The sequence below is a fragment of the Mytilus trossulus genome, unplaced genomic scaffold, assembly GCF_036588685.1.
Source record: "Mytilus trossulus isolate FHL-02 unplaced genomic scaffold, PNRI_Mtr1.1.1.hap1 h1tg000128l__unscaffolded, whole genome shotgun sequence".
Classification (NCBI taxonomy): domain Eukaryota; kingdom Metazoa; phylum Mollusca; class Bivalvia; order Mytilida; family Mytilidae; genus Mytilus; species Mytilus trossulus.
Window position 1 is genome coordinate 238,222 of NW_026963301.1, and position 20,130 is coordinate 258,351.

Here is a 20,130-nt window from a genome sequence, read left to right on the forward strand (position 1 = left end):
CAATAAGTATGACTATTGAATCTATAGCTACTTTTTCAATCTATACTGTAAATAGTCTAAACAAATGCATCTGAACAACTTATATGGATGTAGATTATGCATATTACCATGCTATCTTTGAAAACTTCATACTTACAGGTACACAAAAACAAATAATAGAAGGTAGGACGAGAGTAAAATGACAAAATATGATTATTTACAGGTACCCTTAGTGTAGAGGCAATCTATCAAGACAGGGACCAGTTTGCTCAACTTGTAAGAGAAGTTGCTTCCCCTGATGTGTGTAAGATGGGTATTGAAATAATGAGTTTCACAATCAAAGATGTTTATGACAACGTTGAATACTTGGACTCATTAGGACGAGCACAGACGGCTAATGTAAAGAGAGATGCTGATGTGGGTGTGGCTGAGGCCAATAGAGATGCTGGAATCAGGGTTAGTCTTTATAATATTACATGTACTGTCAATTCACTGTTTCAGAATCTGATGCATCCTGGGTAATATTTTCAAAAGTGCACACCAAAACGTCCTGATTGGTTAAAAATGTCATAAACAATGGAAATTTAACCAATGATGTGATGTTATTTTTATTTTGGGGTACGAACAATGAAATTACCCATGATTCTTTAGATTCTGAAACGGCCAATTTATTAATTTTTGTGGATACAAATTTTCGTGGATTTTGTGGAGACAGGGGAGCTGCAAAATTAAAAAATACAACCAATCGCAAATTTTCTATATGCTTTGTATGCAGAGATTGGCAAAACCATAATATCAAATATCCAAGAAAATGCAATTTTTTCGTCAATCCAGAAAAATTGGTAACCACGAAAATAAAGGTGGATTATATAAAATGTTTTGAACAAACAAATCCCTTCTAAATAATTATGAATTGATCATAGTATTGCTGAAATAGTTCAGGAAAAGTCATCATGGTAATGGTATAATTGAGATTTTTGAACAAATCCTGTTGAATAGGACCTTATACAATCATGACAATTATTCTTAGGCAACCTGGATCTTGTAAACATTTTGAAAAATAAAAGTATCTTATTCCTGCTCATTTCAAAGGGAAAGTAAACCAGTGCAATGAAATCAAAGACATTGAATGTTGTGATACTTTTAAAGTGGTACCATACACATTGACTAAAATTAATTTAGCTCTTTAATTTTTACCAGACTCTGACAAAATATTGACCCTTTCTCAAGAGTATAAAAACTTTACAAAACGCACTTTATTGGAAAAATTTTATGAGGAAAATGCAGTTTGACAAACACTAGTTTTCATCATTGAGAAGCTTAATATTTCCTCAACAATAGAACATGATCCAAATTAAACGTTCAGCTGGTATTGACATGAGTTATCTCCCTGTAGTGTTATGTACCACCTTAAACCTCTCTATTTAGCTAGTATTGTAATCATTACATTTTCATTTTGCAGGAAGCAGAATGTGACAAGACAAAAATGGACACCAAATTTTCAGCTGATGCTAAGATTGCTGATGCATCACGTAATTACAAGATGCAGAAAGCTGATTTTGATCAAGAAGTCAATGCAAGAGTAAGTCTGTCAGAATAAATATAATAGGTTTTTGGAAAGATTAGAACTTGTTCTAAATCCTTACTATGGCACTGGCCTCCCTAACAACATGACAGGTTAGCTTCTGTTACTAAATGTATTCACACTGAAATATAGTTCCTTATACTTCTCATGTATGTGCACATAAACACATATGAACTGAAAAAATTGGTATATGAATTTGGTATCAGGACAACTCGCCTTGTTTACATGTTCGCCCTTGGTCTGCTGGTTCTGAGTTCTTTCGCCCGTTAAGGACGTTCACCCTGTGTTCATTCTTTTTACTTATATCAAGTTTTATAATAAGTCCTTGCATTTATTAAAAAATATTAATATTAAGGGTATCGTTAAAAATCTCTAAAACACAATTAAGTGAAAATCATCTGTTCCTTATTTTGTTCCCAAGTTTAGACAATCATGTTCATCCAATCAATTTATGTGTTTCTCATGATCAATTAATAAGCCAATCAGAAACGTTGTCTCTGAAGATTATTCTAACATGCTAGATTTTGAACTTGTGTTGTTTATCTAGTTGTAAAATGGGAATTTTCATCTGCAAACGTTCTTACAAAGAATTTTTGTATTCAATTTATTAAATCATCAAAGGACAATGTACTATTCTTTTTTCACAAAGACCTACAAACAGGTTTGGACCACAAAAATAGAAACTCACCAAAAAAAAACGAATCCAGAGTGTTTAAAAAACTGCATTTTGAAGTCTGGCATTAATTGTCAAATTGATTGTATGAGAAAAATGAATATTAAACTGTATGAAACATATATTTATAGAACAAATAGGTATAATAACTATATTACTAGACATGTATTTGAGATTTAAGTCAATATTAAGGGGGCTCGCAGGTTTAAATTTTCGCGCCCGTTGAGTTGATTGGTGCGCATCCATTACGGTAATCGGTTCGAACGTCGCAAAATATTTACTTTCTTCTTGATAATAAACAATTATAAAACACTAGCTATTTCTGTTCTAGGTTACTGTTTTTTCGATTCATAATTCACAGAAATTAAATTGAAGACGGTATTTGAAACTTCAAAGTCGACTCTTTTACGGTTTGTTGACATCGAGATACGCCATTTTGGAATCTCGGAAGAAACTTGCTTTCAATATTTCGACAAGTAACCAGCTTTTATATCTATACTAGAATGACTATCAATGTTTGTGATAATTTGTATTCATTTCGGTATATTTTTAAGCTGTATTACTAATTTTCAACACGTAGATCCACCCAAAAGAAAGAGATAAAGTGGTGAGTATGTAAAAGGTATGTTCAGAATTAGTCAATGAAATTTTGTAAATCCTTGAATGATGATTCTTTGTTATAAAATCACGACAATCGTAAAATATAGTATCGTCTGCTAAACAATGCCTAAAAGAAACAAACAAGGGAAATTTTCAAAAAAGAAGAATTTCGAGAAAGACAAAAGGATCAGTGGGCTAGTGTTTCATAGAAGTGGATTGCTATCAGTATCAGACCACCACAATATTTCACCACTTGATTCAGATTCTCAAAACATATTAGAACCTGACCACTACAATAGCCCTTCATTTGACCCGGTCCATAATCAAAACTCAGAGTTAGAACCTGACCACTCATATGCCAAACCGAAAACAATTGAAACATCTGAATTATGTATAAATGATGCTTTTGAGGTTGAACCTAATTTAGAAGATCATATTCATGAAGTAGTAATTGATGATGATAATGATATAAATGTTGACTTTGACTTCTTACCGCTACCCTCTGATTTACTACCACTAAACCACTGTCGATATGTGGTTGAACTAGACTATATTGTTCAGCAGTTGAAACAATGTTCAAAATGTGAAGAGCCCTTACACTTACAAAATTCATTGGGAGTTAAACCTTATGGTGTTGCTGGTATTTTGTATGTACAATGTTCAGAATGTGGAGATGTTGCTAAAATTAGATTAGGGAAAACGCATTATGCAAATAAGAATAAAAGAGGAGTTGGTAGATTTGATGTAAATACAAAATTAGCTGCAGGTAAACCAATGTTCTTTCAATTATGATAAGATATAGCTTGGTCATTGCATACATGAAGAATGTATTATGTATAAAAAAAAAGTTGTGGTATGTTTGCTAATAAGACCATTTTACCAAAGACTCCAAATACATACAATTTAACAGCTGAATGTCACCACCCAACCTTTAACAATGAGCAAAACCCATACCACATACATGTATAGTATAGTCAGCTATAAATGCCCAAATGATAATTGTAAAACAATTCAAACAAAAAAACTTACAATTTTATGAAATGTTTAATCTTAGCAATAAATGAAAAATAAATATGTTACACAGCATTAAATCAAATTGAAGCACTGAATTACAGACACCTTACTTGGCACAAGAGCATACAGAATATGGAGGGGTTAATTTTTTTGCTGGTGCCCTTCTTAGGACAGTGTTGTACATACATGTATTCAGCACAATTTATGAACAAAATAGAATAAGCTGACAGTTGAAAAGTGCTTATTTTTATATCTCATCAGATCAATAAAAAGCAGAAAACATGTTACAAACACCCAAACTTGGTGAGGCAGATTATTTATACATTTATAAATATATGTTTGTAATAAACTATGAAAAGTCCAGAAAATACTTAATTCCAAGACTGGCTTAGCCATATTATAATTATTAGTGGCCACAGGTTGATACATTACATGAAACTTAATGTTATTTTAAGACATCTTAGGGACCGTTCAATATTTATCAGATGGATGGGCCTTTGCATTCTTAATATTGATTCATTCAAAAAGTGATTGCCCATCCTTTTAAATTCTGAAAAAAAGTCCTTGCCCATCTCAAAAAATCTGTAAAAAAAGTCCTTGCCCATCTAAAGCTTAAAACAATCAAAAAATATTAAATTTCTTTTTCTATTTGTAAGTTTGCAAATTTATGTCTTGAAATCAAAAAATAGACTTTGGTGTAAATACAAAATTTAAAATGTGCTTGTTAATTCCATTTATATATAATAAATATTCATGTGTGTATCAGAACCATACATTTTATTGTTTTTTTAAAAAACCAGTATGAGTATACATGTATATATTTGATTTTATATTTGCAACCTCAGATACAATATTGATTTTAAAAAATAAAGGAAATAATCTAAACTAAGAGACAATAACTCTTGGACTAGTAAAACTATTATCATATGCTGAATTACTAATTATTGTCTTAATAACACTGCATGTTAAATATAGATCAAATACCATTGTCATTATGTCCCTTTATGTAATCTACTTTTCAAAAAAGAAATTATGGTCTTTTTAATTAATTTAGGCCGACATGTTTTTGACTTTGATGCACCCTTTTTCACCAATTAATTAATTCCGTAAATTTGATTGTATTAATGTTAAACACCAAACAACCTGGCATTCTGTAAGATTATTATATAAATGAGATAGCTGTAGAGTTATATGAAGATCTAAATTGATTTAAAAAAGTTATAAATAAGTTTAAAGATGACTATCCAATGATTTAGCCTAAACTGAAAATTTAAGCTTTTTTTAATCTTTTTATTAAATCCATAAGAATGACACCAATTCACCAAACTACCAAACAACCTGGTATTCTGTAAGATCAATATATAATGAAATAGCTATGGAGTTTTATGGAAATCCATGTTAATTTGAAACAGATATAAACAAATTAAAGATGACTATCTGGATATAGCCTAAACTGAAATTTTTAGCTTTTTTAACCTTTCTTTTAAATCCATAGAATGACAGCATTACACCAAACTACCAAACAACCTGATATTCTGTAAGATCAATATATAAATGAAACAATTGTAGAGTTTAATGGAAATGACACTTGATTTGGAAAAGTTATGAAAAAAATTAAAGATGACTATCTGGATATAGCCAAAACTGTAAAATTTGCTTTTTTTTTAACCTATTTATTCAATCCATAGAATGACAGCAATTCACCAAACTACCAAAACAACCTGGTATTCTGTAAGATCAATATATAAATGAAATAATTATAGAGTTTTATGAAAATCCATGCTGATTTGAAAAAGTTATAAAAAAATTAAAAGATGACTATCTGGATTTAGCCAAAACAGTAAAATTTGCTTTTTTTTAACCTATTTATTCAATCCATAGAATGACAGCAATTCACTTAACTACCAAACAACCTGGTATTCTGTAAGATCAATATATAAATGAAATTATTGTAGAGATTCATGAAAATTCATGTTGATTTGAAAAAGTTATAAAAAAATTAAAAGATGACTATCTGGATTTAGCCCAAACTGAAAATTATTGTTGAGACCATGTCCCTTATGTTTTTTGTGCCTTTAAAAGAAATTTCCTACACACCAATAAAATTGAGAGCATTTTTTCCAATAAAATAAGTTCTAGCCCATCCACTATATATATTAAAAAAAGTTCTTGCCCCGCCCCATTTTGCACCGGCCCATCCATCTGATAAATATTGAACGATCCCTTATCTGAAGTTCTGACAATTTAAATTTAAAGAGCATATTTGTTTTTTGTTTAATTTCAATATGCTACATGATGCATTAAAGATTAAAGTAAAATATCAACTGTAAAATTGAGGAAATTTAATTTAATAACCAAAATAGTATTCATATACAAGAATTATTAAAAAAAAAATTGTGTTCACAGTACATGTATTGCACATTAAATGAATAGGGTAGGGCAAATGATGAGGTAGTGCACTTGATAATGTCCTTTGTTTTTAATGCCAGCCAACAAGAAACTGAATAAGAGTTCACTTTTTGATAATGGTAATGTCATATTAGCACACCAGAACTAAAATCAGCTGCATGTAGTGTGATAATTTGAAAAATACAATTTCATCCTGGTCAGACATAATAATTCCCTATTTTGCATTGTCACAAAATTAATTTTGCTTACTTTTCAATTTCCTACATGTACATAAACATATGGTCTAAATATGGTATAATTTAAGCTATATGTACTCTTACAATTTTGCTGGTGTTTTAAATTGCTTGTTATTTTATATTTTTGTATGTTTTTTTTTATATTAACAGGTATGATTCATGCAGGTATTGGTGAAACACAGCTGAACAATTTACTTGCTGCCATGAATGTGCATTATCCTCACCACAAGTCCCTAAAATCAAGAGAAAATGAGGTTGGGGATATAATGGAGTATCAGGCAAATGCTTCAGAAAGGAAGTTTTTACTCGATGAAGCTTTCCAGTCCATGACCATTGATGCAGGTTTGAATGAAAATTTAATACAATAATTTTGTAAAAATAATAGTCCAGATCCTGTCATTTGCATATACATGTTCATTGTAGATACAATGTCTTACAACTTTTACCAATGTCATTTTATATATTGACATGTATATGTTAATGCCTACAATACATGTATGTGTTAAACTGCCAAGCTGTTCTCCTGTTTCCTAGCAAGTATAAATAAATAATATATTTTCCATCTATGTACATATATTGTGTAAATCCTGAAAAAACTCAAAAACTACATTTAAAAAAAATTGACATACATTTAGTTGAAATGTGGACCATGAAGAAGACCCTAAAACGAACTGGTTAGGCAAAAATATACTTTTATACCTGTAATTTTTACATTAGTTTGCTAATTGCAGGATAAAAAACAATTATATTTATATATTTTATAGATAATCAGTTAGGAACTTTTCTTTTATTGTATATAAACTTTTTTGGCTCAGTATATATGAAATGACTGAATAAATAGCTAACGATAAGATTAAGGTGCCACAATCACTTTAATACCTTAATTTTGTGGTTAAGTTTTGTGTTTAGGTTTATTTCTATGAAAAAATTTCATATTAAATCAGTGATAATTATTAGCTTAAGTCCTGATGTATAAATTAAAGGACAAATTGGCTCTACAGCACTTGAGCCAATTTGGTATATTTTTAATGCTTATAAAGTTTTACCTTTTGGTTTATGTCTTTAGGACTGGATATCTGATTTTAAATACATGACTTCCAGGTACTGCACTACAAATCTAATATTTTTTTACAGAGGGTAATGAACAAGCAGGTATTAATGCATCCACAGACACATGTTGGCAAAAAAAAGGTTCCGGAAGGGCTTATAATAGTTTGTCAGGTAAATATAAAATCATATTGGACTTATAATAGGACCCAAAAAATGTGCAGGTAATATAATTAAAGAAATGGTACAAATAAACAAATATTGAAATAGAAAGAAAAAAATCATGCTCCATATACATTCGTATATAGTTAAAAAATGCCCATCTTAGAACAGATTTGAAAAGTATGGACACCAAATTCAGACAAAAACTGTGCTCAAGGAGGCTCGCGGGTATAAGATATTCAGAAAAAAATTAAACATTTAATTTTCTTAACAAATTTTATAAATTACCTTAAGTAGTTGTTACTTTATCATATGGCACAAAAATCATTCCAAAAAATTAATTTGTGTTGGCCCCAGCTGACTTTTTAAATGAAGATATCATTGAAAAAGCTCGAAATTATCTCCCTTTGGTGCAAAAATGCAATTTTTTGGCATGAAAATTGAAATATCTTTTTTTTTACTCATCGGTGACCTATATTTTTTATTGTTGTTTTCAAATAAGCTATATACATAAACTAAATAATTGTAAAATTTAAGCAATTTCTGTAATTAGGTTCTTTTTTTTATTTCGATATTACATCTTTTTCTCCTATTAGTTCAACAGAAAAAAGGACATTTACAAAATGTATGTTTCTTTCGAAGGCAGATTGTGAGCGTAAATGATCGGTGACCCCTCTTTTTTATTTCATTTTTTTATTAGTTATAAGATAAAGTTCATTTATAGAAAAAATTAGCAAAATCTTATATTAAATAAAAAAAATGATTTAGACCTGCGAGCCCCCATAATCCTGATAATTCTTCAGGCAAATATTTGTGAATCCTGAGAGGGGGATTTATAGGTTTTTTTCAGGGCCCCCCCCCCCCCTTTTCTTTGAAAAATTTGTTTGATTATAATGGGAATCACTTAGTGTTCGGACATTAACTTAAGTATCAAGCTGTGCCCTGCATATATAGCTGGTAATTATTATTTGTTATTCAATCTCAATTTGCTGAAAAACATAGGATCCCTGCAAGCATGTGTAGCATGCATAAACAGATTATGACATGAGTTTCGGAAACATGAATTATCTAATTTTAAACCAAGAGAAAAAATTGAATTGACTTAACCAAGTCAAGTATTTATAGATATGCAAACCATATAAAAAAAATTTAACAATTATTTTAAATGAGTAGTATAGCAACATGATAACTCCATATTAAATTTTTTTATCACTTGCATTAGCATACATGTATGTATTTCACTTTTCAGGTGTGGCTTCACTGATAGGGGAAAAAACAGGGAAAATTGTGCATCACACCCTCAGAATTGCTGGTTGCCGTATATGTCGGAATGCACAAAAGAAGGGAGGACCACCGTTACCCCACAACTGTAAGAAAAACTGGTCAGGGACAGCAAAAGGCATGGAACCAGACATGGTAGTTCAGTTAGTGAAAGATGTACATGAACAAGATATCAATATAAATGAACTGGCAGGTGATGACGATTCAGTTGGGTTTGACCGGGTAAAAAAACTACTACCAAATTCGAAAATGGTAAAAACAAGCGACAGAAATCATATCATCATAAATGTCACCAAAAAGCTTTACGCTCTTAAACCAAAGCAAAAAGAGTTGACACCAATGGTTATCAATTCAATTACCAAGAACTATTCATACATGTTGGCACAAAATCAAGGTTCTCCAGAAAAAATAGAAAAAGGAGTAAGAGGGATGATTGATCATATGTATGGGAAACACAAAAACTGTGATATAAAATGGTGTGGTTTTTTAAAAGACAGAGCGTCATACAGGCACACAAATTTACCTTTCGGAAAGGACTTGAAATCTGAAAGTCTCAGAGCTGATCTGGAGAAATTGTTTCTGGGAAAAATAGAGAGCCAATCAAAAAAACTATCAAAACTTGCCAGTTCCCAAGCAAATGAGAGCTTTAACCATACGGTCTCGACCAAGGCAGCAAAGAATAAACATTATTCGGGCTCCTCCAGTTTAAATTATCGTGTCAGTGCCGCAGTTTTACAAAAGAATGAGGGATATGGTTATGTGTCAAAGGTAATATTAATTATTTGCTAATTACACTTTTATGTTTTTTTCCATAATAAAGTTATTTTGATGTATATTGATGAAAAAAATTATTCTGTTCGATCAAATGACAAAAAATATTCTGTATCAAAATTTCCACCGATAGTTTTTAATTTTGAAAAAAATATTATTTGCATCATAGACTCAATGCAATAACTTAGTGCGAAAATATTTTGTTTTACTCCCACAACAGTTATACCCCCTCCCCCAACTGAAATTCAATAATGGCTCCCTAATGTTTAAAAACAAGTTAAGGGAGATCTGTTATCTCACTGTACAACCAGTATATTTCAAAGGTGAAATGTTATTTTAAGAAATAAAATTAAAAATTGAAATGGGGTATGTGTTAACAAACCTAACTAAATATAACATGTGCCTTGATCAATGCTTTTACATCAAACTTAAAATTTTAAACAAAAAGAAACAGTCAATTCTTAAATAACTTTTAGGACGATACTCATATCTTATTTATACATTTTGTTTTTTATTTATATTTTAAGGTGAGTGAAGCAGCTGGATTGTCACCAGGGAATGAGACTATCAAGAGGGCTATACGATTGAATGGAAAGAGGGATAAAAAATCTGAAAGAGCCAAAACAAAGCAACACAAAAAAAGAAGAATCAATCTGAAAAAAGAAAGATCAGTGAAAAGTACCGGAGTTGAAATGAGAGAAGGAAGAACTTATGAAAGTGAAATAGGTAAATCGTATTGCATTTTCTTTAATCAGAACTTCTATCCTGTCCTTTTTTTAAATTTTATCCAAGCCCTCATAAAAATGGCGTAACGTATTAATATTGCTCTTCTGACACAGTTTCAATTTAAGATATTCATCTTTTGCTCAATTTGCCCAAAGGGCCAAGTGAGCTTTTCTCATCACTTTGCATTTAGCTTCCTTCATCTGTCTTGATTGTTGTCCATCATCTGTTAACTTTTACAAAAATCTTCTCCTCTGCAACTACTGGGTCAAATTCAACCAAACTTGGACGTAATCATTATTGGGGTATCTAGTTAAAAAAATGTGTTTAATGACCCGGCCAGCTTACCAAGTTGGTTGCCATGGCTTAAACTAGAAATATGGATAAAATGTAGATTTTGCTTGCAAATGTAGATTTTTGCTTGCAAATGTATATATCTCAATAACCAAAGCATGACATTGGGAAAAAATTATCCATTAGGTAAAGATCTTCAAATACAATACAGTTGTCTAATAAGGGGAGAGCCTGTTCATTTGTCTGTTAAATTGATGCAAAGTTATGCACTCAAACATATGTACAAAAACATTTTATACCATACATGTATGTAACAATTAAAATCTGCAATTTTGTCTTCACAAAACTTATTGTGTTATAGGAATGGACAATGAGCAGTTAGATGAAGAAATCCCTGCTCCAATGAATGCATCTTTATGTATACCGATAGATATTTCTACAGCTCCACTGGTAGTCTTTGATTTAGAAACTACAAGCCTATGTAAGTCCTTTTAAAAATATAAAACAAGTTTAACATTTAAAATTAAAAAAAAAAATAATTCAGTGGTCAAAGTAAAGTATTTGTTTTTTGGTCTTTTTATCTAATACTATATAGGTCAACTATATTTGGTGTATGGAAATATTTTATGATCTGTATGTCAATCACGCAGGTTTTATTTTATGTGACCTCATTTTCACGGTTCATTGCACAGTGTTTGTGCTTTGGTCTATTTTTCTTAAACTATAAGTAATATGTCAACTATATTGGTTGTATGGAACTTGTTAGCTGTACATGTCTGCCTGGCATGGGTAATCTAACCTTAACCTCATTTTTATGGTTTATTGGTCTTTGTTTAGTTATCTTGGTTAATGTTAAGTTTATGTGACAGTTGTAATTAAGCTTTATACTTAGAACTATCAACATAATATCAATGATTAGTAAAGAAGACGAGACATTTCAGGGTGTGCACACTTGTCAATTCATTTTGGTGATAAGGTTAATACGTCAATTGCTAAAACTATAAAATTAGCAGGTGACATATTTTGTATAAATTGAGAAATATTTAAATATTTTTTCTTCCAGATAGAACATCAGATGTTATACAGATTGCTGCAACTTCAAGCAATAATGAATTTAGCAGTTACGTCTTTCCAAACCAACCAATCTCAATACAGGCCTCCGAAATAACAAAAATTACCGTTTCTGCTAATCAGATGTTTTATGATTTACAACCTGTTTCGTACAAGTTACCACATGAAGCTCTCACTGATTTTATAACATTTCTATCCAAATATCCTTCAAAGCCAATTCTAGTAGGACACAACATCAAACGATTCGACTGCCATGTTTTGTATTATTCTTTAAAGGCAAATCAGATGTGGAATGAGTTTTCATCTCATGTATGTGGGTTTGTAGACACTCTGGAGCTATTTAAGAAGATAATGCCAGGATTACCATCATATTCTCAAACTTCATTGGTGTCACATATTCTGGGTGAAAACTATTGTGCACACAATGCAGTTGATGACACTAGAGCATTGTTTAAATTATTAACCTCAAAAGCCTTAAACAATCTGGATGCATTTGTATTTCCTGTAAGTCATCCTTATGACTGTATAGTCCAGCAAGACAATTTGAAGTCTTACAATGAAGCCATTGCTTGTAAAGCAATATCACGAGCCACTGCTTTGAAGGCATCAAAATCCAACTTAAAGCTTTCTCATCTGAAACTGTCTATTGAGAGAATGGGTCTAGAAGGATTAAAAGCTTTATTGTCTGAAAAAACTGACAGAGGAAATGTTCGAGTCACAAATTGTATGAAGGTCATTTGCAAAATATTTGACTTCCTAACACCTGAAAGCTAGTTGATTATTCTTTGTAATTATATTGACTTATATATTACATGTATATCTTTTCAGCTAACCTTTTTGGCAATTTTCATCACCAATCATGACTTGTCTGTAAATAGTTTTTGTATAATCTCCTGCTTTATACACAGAATTTTAGAACTTTCCAGATGAATTTATTTCTATCAATAAATGACTTTTTTAAGTGTTGACCGATATTAGTTGCAATTGTTAAAGAAAGATAGCCATCCTGTCTGAATGTAAATGGTTCATTGATTAATCTTAATGAAAATCTTCCTCTCAAGACATTCTGTAGGGATTGAAACAATACATATTACATTTGTTTATTTTCCCATCAAGGTATTGAACAAGTGGTGTTATTTTATTGACAATTAAAAGAAAGAGCCACCAATATCACTAGTTTACATTAAAAACAATGTCAATTTAAATTTTGATCTATATTGTAAAATCTAGTTCTAATGACCATGATCTTGCTTTGTTTATTAAACTGTTTGGTGTTATGGTTTCTAGTCCAGTTAGTATAATAGTCCAAATGTCTTATTATATGAATCAGAAGTGTCATTCAATAAATCAAACCATACTTTTAAACAATGTCATTAGTTAATTGGTTTTGGATTAAATGTTACATTATATATGGATCTGTAAATGTATGGGACCATAAGTATGTCCACAAATAAATGGTTATAATTATAAATGACACCTATACTGCAAGTTGTTTATTTGTATTTTATGTAGAAACTAAGATTAAAATGCATTATGCCCTATCACAAATGTGGATAGGATATGATATACATGTATAAAGATTCAACCTGGACCATTGATACTTATAACATGTATAATCACCAGAGGCCTGATTCATGTACAGAACAATACATGAAAATAAAGATACATGTCATTGTATATACAGCAACATACCACAAACACTGAACTAAATGTCTCCTGACTTGGGACAGACACAAACAACATCTTAATCTAAACCATATGCATTAACTCTTTAATAAAAAAAAAAGTGTAACATGCAAGTCAAGAAGTTTTCAAGGAGACGTAATGCATTATGCACCTATTTTATTTTTTCATTGAACTATAATGAGGTTAGCATTATTAGAGTTATCTCATGTCAAACTTGGAGGAAGATCAGTGACCCCCAATTTGTTTTGCCTTTTCTATACTTCAATACCAACTCTCTTAGAATGGAAAGTATAATACAAATCTGTAATTTAGATTTAACTAAGCGAATGATCTCATTAAAGTTTTAACAAAACTTTCAAAAATAACATAGATTTAGCACTTCTATGTACCTTATAGCCTTAACCTTTGACCTTACGAATTTAACAAATGACCTAAAACTCTATGTTGGCCTGCATATCAATCATGTGTACTGCAAACAATAAACATATTTTATTTCTATACAGGTAAAGCCAAAAAAATGAATGAAAAATGTTTTTTTCTTCAAAAATTACCATTTTTGGTTGCCATGGTTTCACACTTTTGGTGATCTATCTCTCTTAAAAGATCAGTGACCCCCAATTTTTTTTTGCCTTTTCTATACTTCAATACCAACTCTCTTAGAATGGAAAGTATAATACAAATCTGTAATTTAGATTTAACTAAGCGAATGATCTTATTAAAGTTTTATCAAAACTTTAAAAAATAGCATAAATTTAGCACTTCTATGTACATTTTTTGTACCTTATAGTCTTCACCTTTGACCTTAAGAATTTATCAAATGACCTTAAACTAGATGATAGGCTGCATATCAATCATGTGTACTTTAAACCATAAACAGATTTTATTTCTATACAGGGAAAACCAAAAAAACGGAAGAAAAGTTGATTTTTTTTCAAAAATTACCATTTTTGGTTGCCATGGTTTCACACTATTGGTGATCTATCTCTCTTAAAAGGTCGGTGACCCCCAATTTTATTTTGCTTTTTTTGTACTTCAATACCAACTCTCTTAGAATGGAAAGTAGTAATACAAATCTGTAATTTAGATTTAACTTAGCGAATGAGCTTATTAAAGTTTTATCAAAACTTTCAAAAATAGCATAAATTTAGCATTTTTATGTACCTTATAGCCTTCACCTTTGACCTTAAGAATTTATCAAATGACCTTAAACTAGATGTTAGCCTGCATATCAATTATGTGTACTGTAAACCATAAACAGATCTTATTTCTATGCAGGTAAAGCCAAAAAAAACGGAAGAAAGTTGATTTTTTTTCAAAAATTACCATTTTTGGTTGCCATGGTTTCACACTTTTGGTGATCTATCTCTCTTAAAAGGTCGGTGACCCCCAATTTTTTTTGGCTTTTTTTGTACTTTAATATCAACTCTCTTAGAATGGAAAGTATTATACAAATCTGTAATTTAGTTCTCTCCATACTTAAAGATTAAGGTAAAGGAGGTGCAAAATCCCCTATTAGTCTTTGTAAAAATTGATCGATTTATGAGGGAAAACCCTATTTTTTTAGCAGTCGGTAACTCGCTTAGATGGTCGGTGACCCCCTATTTTTTTTGCATTTTTTTCATCCATATGTTAAGAGGTTTCAATCAACAAATTATAAGGAAAAACTGTAATTTAAATTTTATACCCTCGAGCCTCCTTAAGGAAAAGTTAAAAAAAAACCTATTGGTTTGAACATATTTATTATAGTGGATTGGGAAACAAGTTATTGCAATATATAATATTAATAATGTGGATGCAAGGGCTGCCTGGTAGTGGAATTAGCCTTCTCTTTCTCGAAAACTACTAGAGTGTCTTGTTTGGGCAAGCGATATGACTCTCTCTTAACATGGGTCAGCCATTTATTAGCCCCTTTTCGACCTACCATCAATGTTTCTCAACACAGTACTTGCAAATGGTGTGAAGGGAGAGTTAAAGACATAAGAATTAATCAATGGTTTAAATTATTAACAGAAAGCTGAAGCCGAATTAGCCTATGAACTGCAAGCAGCCAAAGAAAAACAGAAGATCAGAGCTGAAGAAATAGAAATTGAAGTAGTAGAGAGAAGGAAATTAATTGATGTTGAAGAGAAAGAAATTTTGAGAAGGGAGAAGGAACTGATAGCTACTGTTAAACGACCTGCTGAGGCACATGCTTATAAGATGCAGTTAATAGCTGAGGGAACAAGGTAAAATAAAGTGTAATGGAACAAGGTAAAATAATGTGTAATGGAACAAGGTAAAATAAAGTGTAATGGAACAAGGTAAAATAATGTGTAATGGAACAAGGTAAAATAAAGTGTAATGGAACAAGGTAAAATAATGTGAAATGGAACAAGTTAAAATAATGTGTAATGGAACAAGGTAAAATAATGTGTAATGGAACAAGGTAAAATAATGTGTAATGGAACAAGGTAAAAAAAAGTGTAATGGAACAAGGTAAAATAAAGTGTAATGGAACAAGGTAAAATAATGTGTAATGGAATGAGGTAAAATAATGTGTAATGGAACAAGGTAAAATAATGTGTATTGGAACAAGTTAAAATAATGTATAATGGAACAAGGTAAAATAATGTGTAATGGAATGAGGTAAAATAATGTGTAATGGAATGAGGTAAAATAATGTGTAATGGAACAAGGTAAAATAAAGTGTAATGGAAAAAGGTAAAATAATGTGTAATGGAACAAGGTAAAATAAAGTGAAATGGAATGAGGTAAAATAATGTGTAATGGAACAAGGTAAAATAAAGTGTAATGGAATAAGGTAAAATAATGTGTAATGGAATGAGGTAAAATAATGTGTAATGGAACAAGGTAAAATAATGTGTAATGGAACAAGGTAAAATAATGTGTAATGGAAAGAGGTTAAATAAAGTGTAATGGAACAAGGTAAAATAAAGTGAAATGGAACAAGGTAAAATAAAGTGTAATGGAACTAGGTAAAATAAAGTGTAATGGAACAAGGTAAAATAAAGTGTAATGGAACTAGGTAAAATAAAGTGTAATGGAACAAGCTAAAATAAAGTGTAATGGAACAAGGTAAAATAAAGTGTAATGGAACATGTGTAATGGAACAAGGTAAAATAATGTGTAATGGAACAAGGTAAAATAATGTGTAATGGAACAAGGTAAAATAAAGTGTAATGGAACAAGGTAAAATAAAGTGAAATGGAACAAGGTAAAATAATGTGTAATGGAACAAGGTAAAATAAAGTGTAATGGAACAAGGTAAAAAAATGTGAAATGGGACAAGGTAAAATAAAGTGTAATGGAACAAGGTAAAATAAAGTGTAAGGGAACAAGGTAAAATAATGTTAAATGGAACAAGTTAAATTAATGTGTAATGGAACAAGGTAAAATAATGTGTAATGGAACAAGGTAAAATAAAGTGTAATGGAACAAGGTAAAATAAAGTGTAATGGAACAAACAAGGTAAAATAAAGTGTAATGGAACAAGGTAAAATAAAGTGTAAGGGAACAAGGTAAAATAATGTGAAATGGAACAAGGTAAAATAATGTGTAATGGAACAAGGTAAAATAATGTGTAATGGAACAAGGTAAAATAAAGTGTAATGGAACAAGGTAAAATAATGTGTAATGGAACAAGGTAAAATAAAGTGTAATGGAACAAGGTAAAATAATGTGTAATGGAACAAGGTAAAATAAAGTGTAATGGAACAAGGTAAAATAATGTGTAATGGAACAAGGTAAAATAAAGTGTAATGGAACAAGGTAAAATAAAGTGTAATGGAACAAGGAAAAATAAAGTGTAATGGAACAAGGTAAAATAAAGTGTAATAGAACAAGGTAAAATAAAGTGTAATGTAACAAGGTAAAATAAAGTGTAATGGAACAAGGTAAAATAATGTGTAATGGAACAAGGTAAAATAAAGTAATGGAACAAGGTAAAATAAAGTGTAATGGAACAAGGTAAAATAAAGTGTAATAGAACAAGGTAAAATAAAGTGTAATGGAAAGAGGTAAAATAATGTGTAATGGAACAAGGTAAAATAAAGTGTAATGGAACAAGGTAAAATAATGTGTAATGGAACAAGGTAAAATAAAGTGTAATGGAACAAGGTAAAATAAAGTGTGATAGAACAAGTTGAAATAATGTGTAATGGAACAAGGTAAAATAATGTGTAATGGAACAAGGTAAAATGAGGCTTAAGGGTAACAAGCTAAAATAAGGCTTTCAAATTGAAAGCAGGAAAAATTCATATGATTTTTGGAGAAACAAAATATACTGGCAAAATGTCCGTGTTTATGCTAAGATTTTAGGACAATCAGGCTCAGTTTAAAGATGGAGGGGATGTGAGCAAGATTCTCTGTCTAAAATTGACAATTTCATTACTCTTCTAAATAAAATAAGTTTTATTTTTGAATAAATGATTTTTTTCATATTTGGGGGTTGTAAAAAAGTTTATTCCAGTAGGTAAAAATGATGTTTGTTGGCATTGAAAAGTATTTATAATTAATTTCTTCAGAAAATAAGATTTCATATGGCAGGCCAGTTATACAGAGATCTGCAGTGCAACATATTCAAGTTAAAGATGTTAAACATTGTTTGAATTAACATCTGCCCTTGCTTCTTATAAAAGATTTTTGTTGATTAGTAAAAAAAAATTGTCATAAGTAAAAACAATATAAATATCATGCTTTTGAATAAAATTGGATTATTTTGTTGAACCACATAATTTTATGTCTTTATTCTATAAACAAATGTCTAAAATTTAATATCTATCATGTATGATTTAATATGGCAGTCATACATTTGTCATATTTATTTTCTTCTGTACTATTTTAAATAGTGAATAAGACTTTTGTAATGCTGTGGGGAAAAATAAACAGATATACAAACAACAGTACACAAACTACAACATAAAAAAAAGAGTGATGTACTAGAACTGCAAGAAAAACCAGGTGTGATCTCAGGTGTTGTTTATCCTGCTCCACATGTTGCACCTGTTATGTTGCTCATGCAAGTGTAAAACTGGTGATAACTCTAATCATGTAGATGACATTTTTAGGAAAGAAGGATGTGATTGTGGTTAAGACAATTAAAATACCTTATAGTGGGTTACTTTTACTGGTGTAGAATTTTGTGATTTTCATTGAATAAGGTAAACAAAATATTTTTGCAGATTCCAAACTTTTATCAATACCTTGTATGCAGTCTTTTGTATTGGATGAATTTCATTTAGAGATTTTATTTTATCCAGGAAAATAAGCAAAAATTTACAACCCAAGAAAAAACCCACTTTACAGTATATAGCTTATAATCTACATCTGTTAAACAGATATTCCATGATAGTCAGACAACTTGTAACCATTTTTAACCAGATTTTTGTGACAAAAATGTCGATTATTGATTTGGGGATGCTCGGCGGGCAGCCGGGTGGCTGGGCGGTTAGGCGTGGGGCAATCAAAAGTTGTCCATGCATTAACTCATGAACCGTTCAACCAAAGCTTTTAAAATTTTAATATGTTGTTACTGACAACTAAATGAAGGTCAAGTTCAATAATGGCGATTTTGACTTTTACCGTTCAGGAGTTATGGTTCTTGAAAGATTGAAAAATGGCGTTTCCAGTCGTGTCCATGCATTTTCTCATGAACCATTCAACCAAAGCTTTGTAAATTCTAATACGTTGTTATTGATGACAAAATAGAGGTCAAGTTCAATAATGATGATTTTGACTTTTACCGTTCAGTAGTTATGGTTCTTGAAAGATCGTAAAATGGCGTTTCCAGTTGTGTCCGTCCATTTACCCATGAAATGTTCTTCCAAAGCTTCCCAAATTTTAATATGTTGTTACTGATGACTAAATGGAGGTCAAGTTCAATAATGATGATTTTGACTTTTACCGTTCAGGAGTTATGGTTCTTGAAAGATTGAAAAAGGGTGTTTCCAGTCGTGTCTGTGCATTTTCTCATGAACCATTCAACCTAAGCTTTTCAAATTTTAATATGTTGTTACTGATGACAAAATAGAGGTCAAGTCCAATAATGACGATTTTGACTTTTACCGTTCAGGAGTTATGGTTCTTGAAAGATCGTAAAATGGTGTTTCCATTCACGTTGTTGCATTAACTCACGAACCATTCAATCTAAGCTTTTCAAATTTTAATATGTTGATACTGATGACAAAATAGAAGTCAAAGGAGTAGGGGCTTTAATGGCCTAAAATGGCCCCAGATTTACAAGATAATAAACATTCTAACAGAGCAGATTTTTCTCCATAAATTATTAGAATATGAGTAAATGATTTAAAAAAAATGTTTTTATTTAACTAAAAAAGGTTCAATGACGTCACAATGGTAGGTGCAAATGACGTCATTATTGGGAAAATAAGCAAAAATACCGAAAATTTGATGTTTTTTCTTAATTTTGACCACCGCACCATGCTTGCACCAATTAGAAATTTTAACATTTTGACAAGTTTATACATATCAAACTTTGGATACAAAATCTTTTTGGTGCAAGGTTGGTGCGATAGTTTATTTTATATTTTTCATAGCAAAGCGGAGTAATAAAAAGCTGAAATTTGCCGTCCAAATTGGAC

The 20,130-nt window shown here is 30.6% G+C and overlaps 1 protein-coding gene across 1 annotated transcript in view; it reads left to right on the forward strand.

Annotated features, from left to right (window-relative positions):
- Nucleotides 1–20,130, forward strand: part of LOC134700252 (flotillin-2-like) — a 35,167-nt gene that overhangs the window by 4,506 nt on the left and 10,531 nt on the right. Inside the window, exons 4-6 of the mRNA XM_063561610.1 lie at nt 203–435; nt 1,442–1,561; nt 15,542–15,756. Coding sequence (XP_063417680.1) covers nt 203–435; nt 1,442–1,561; nt 15,542–15,756 — 568 coding nt within the window. The remainder of the gene's footprint in view (nt 1–202; nt 436–1,441; nt 1,562–15,541; nt 15,757–20,130) is intronic.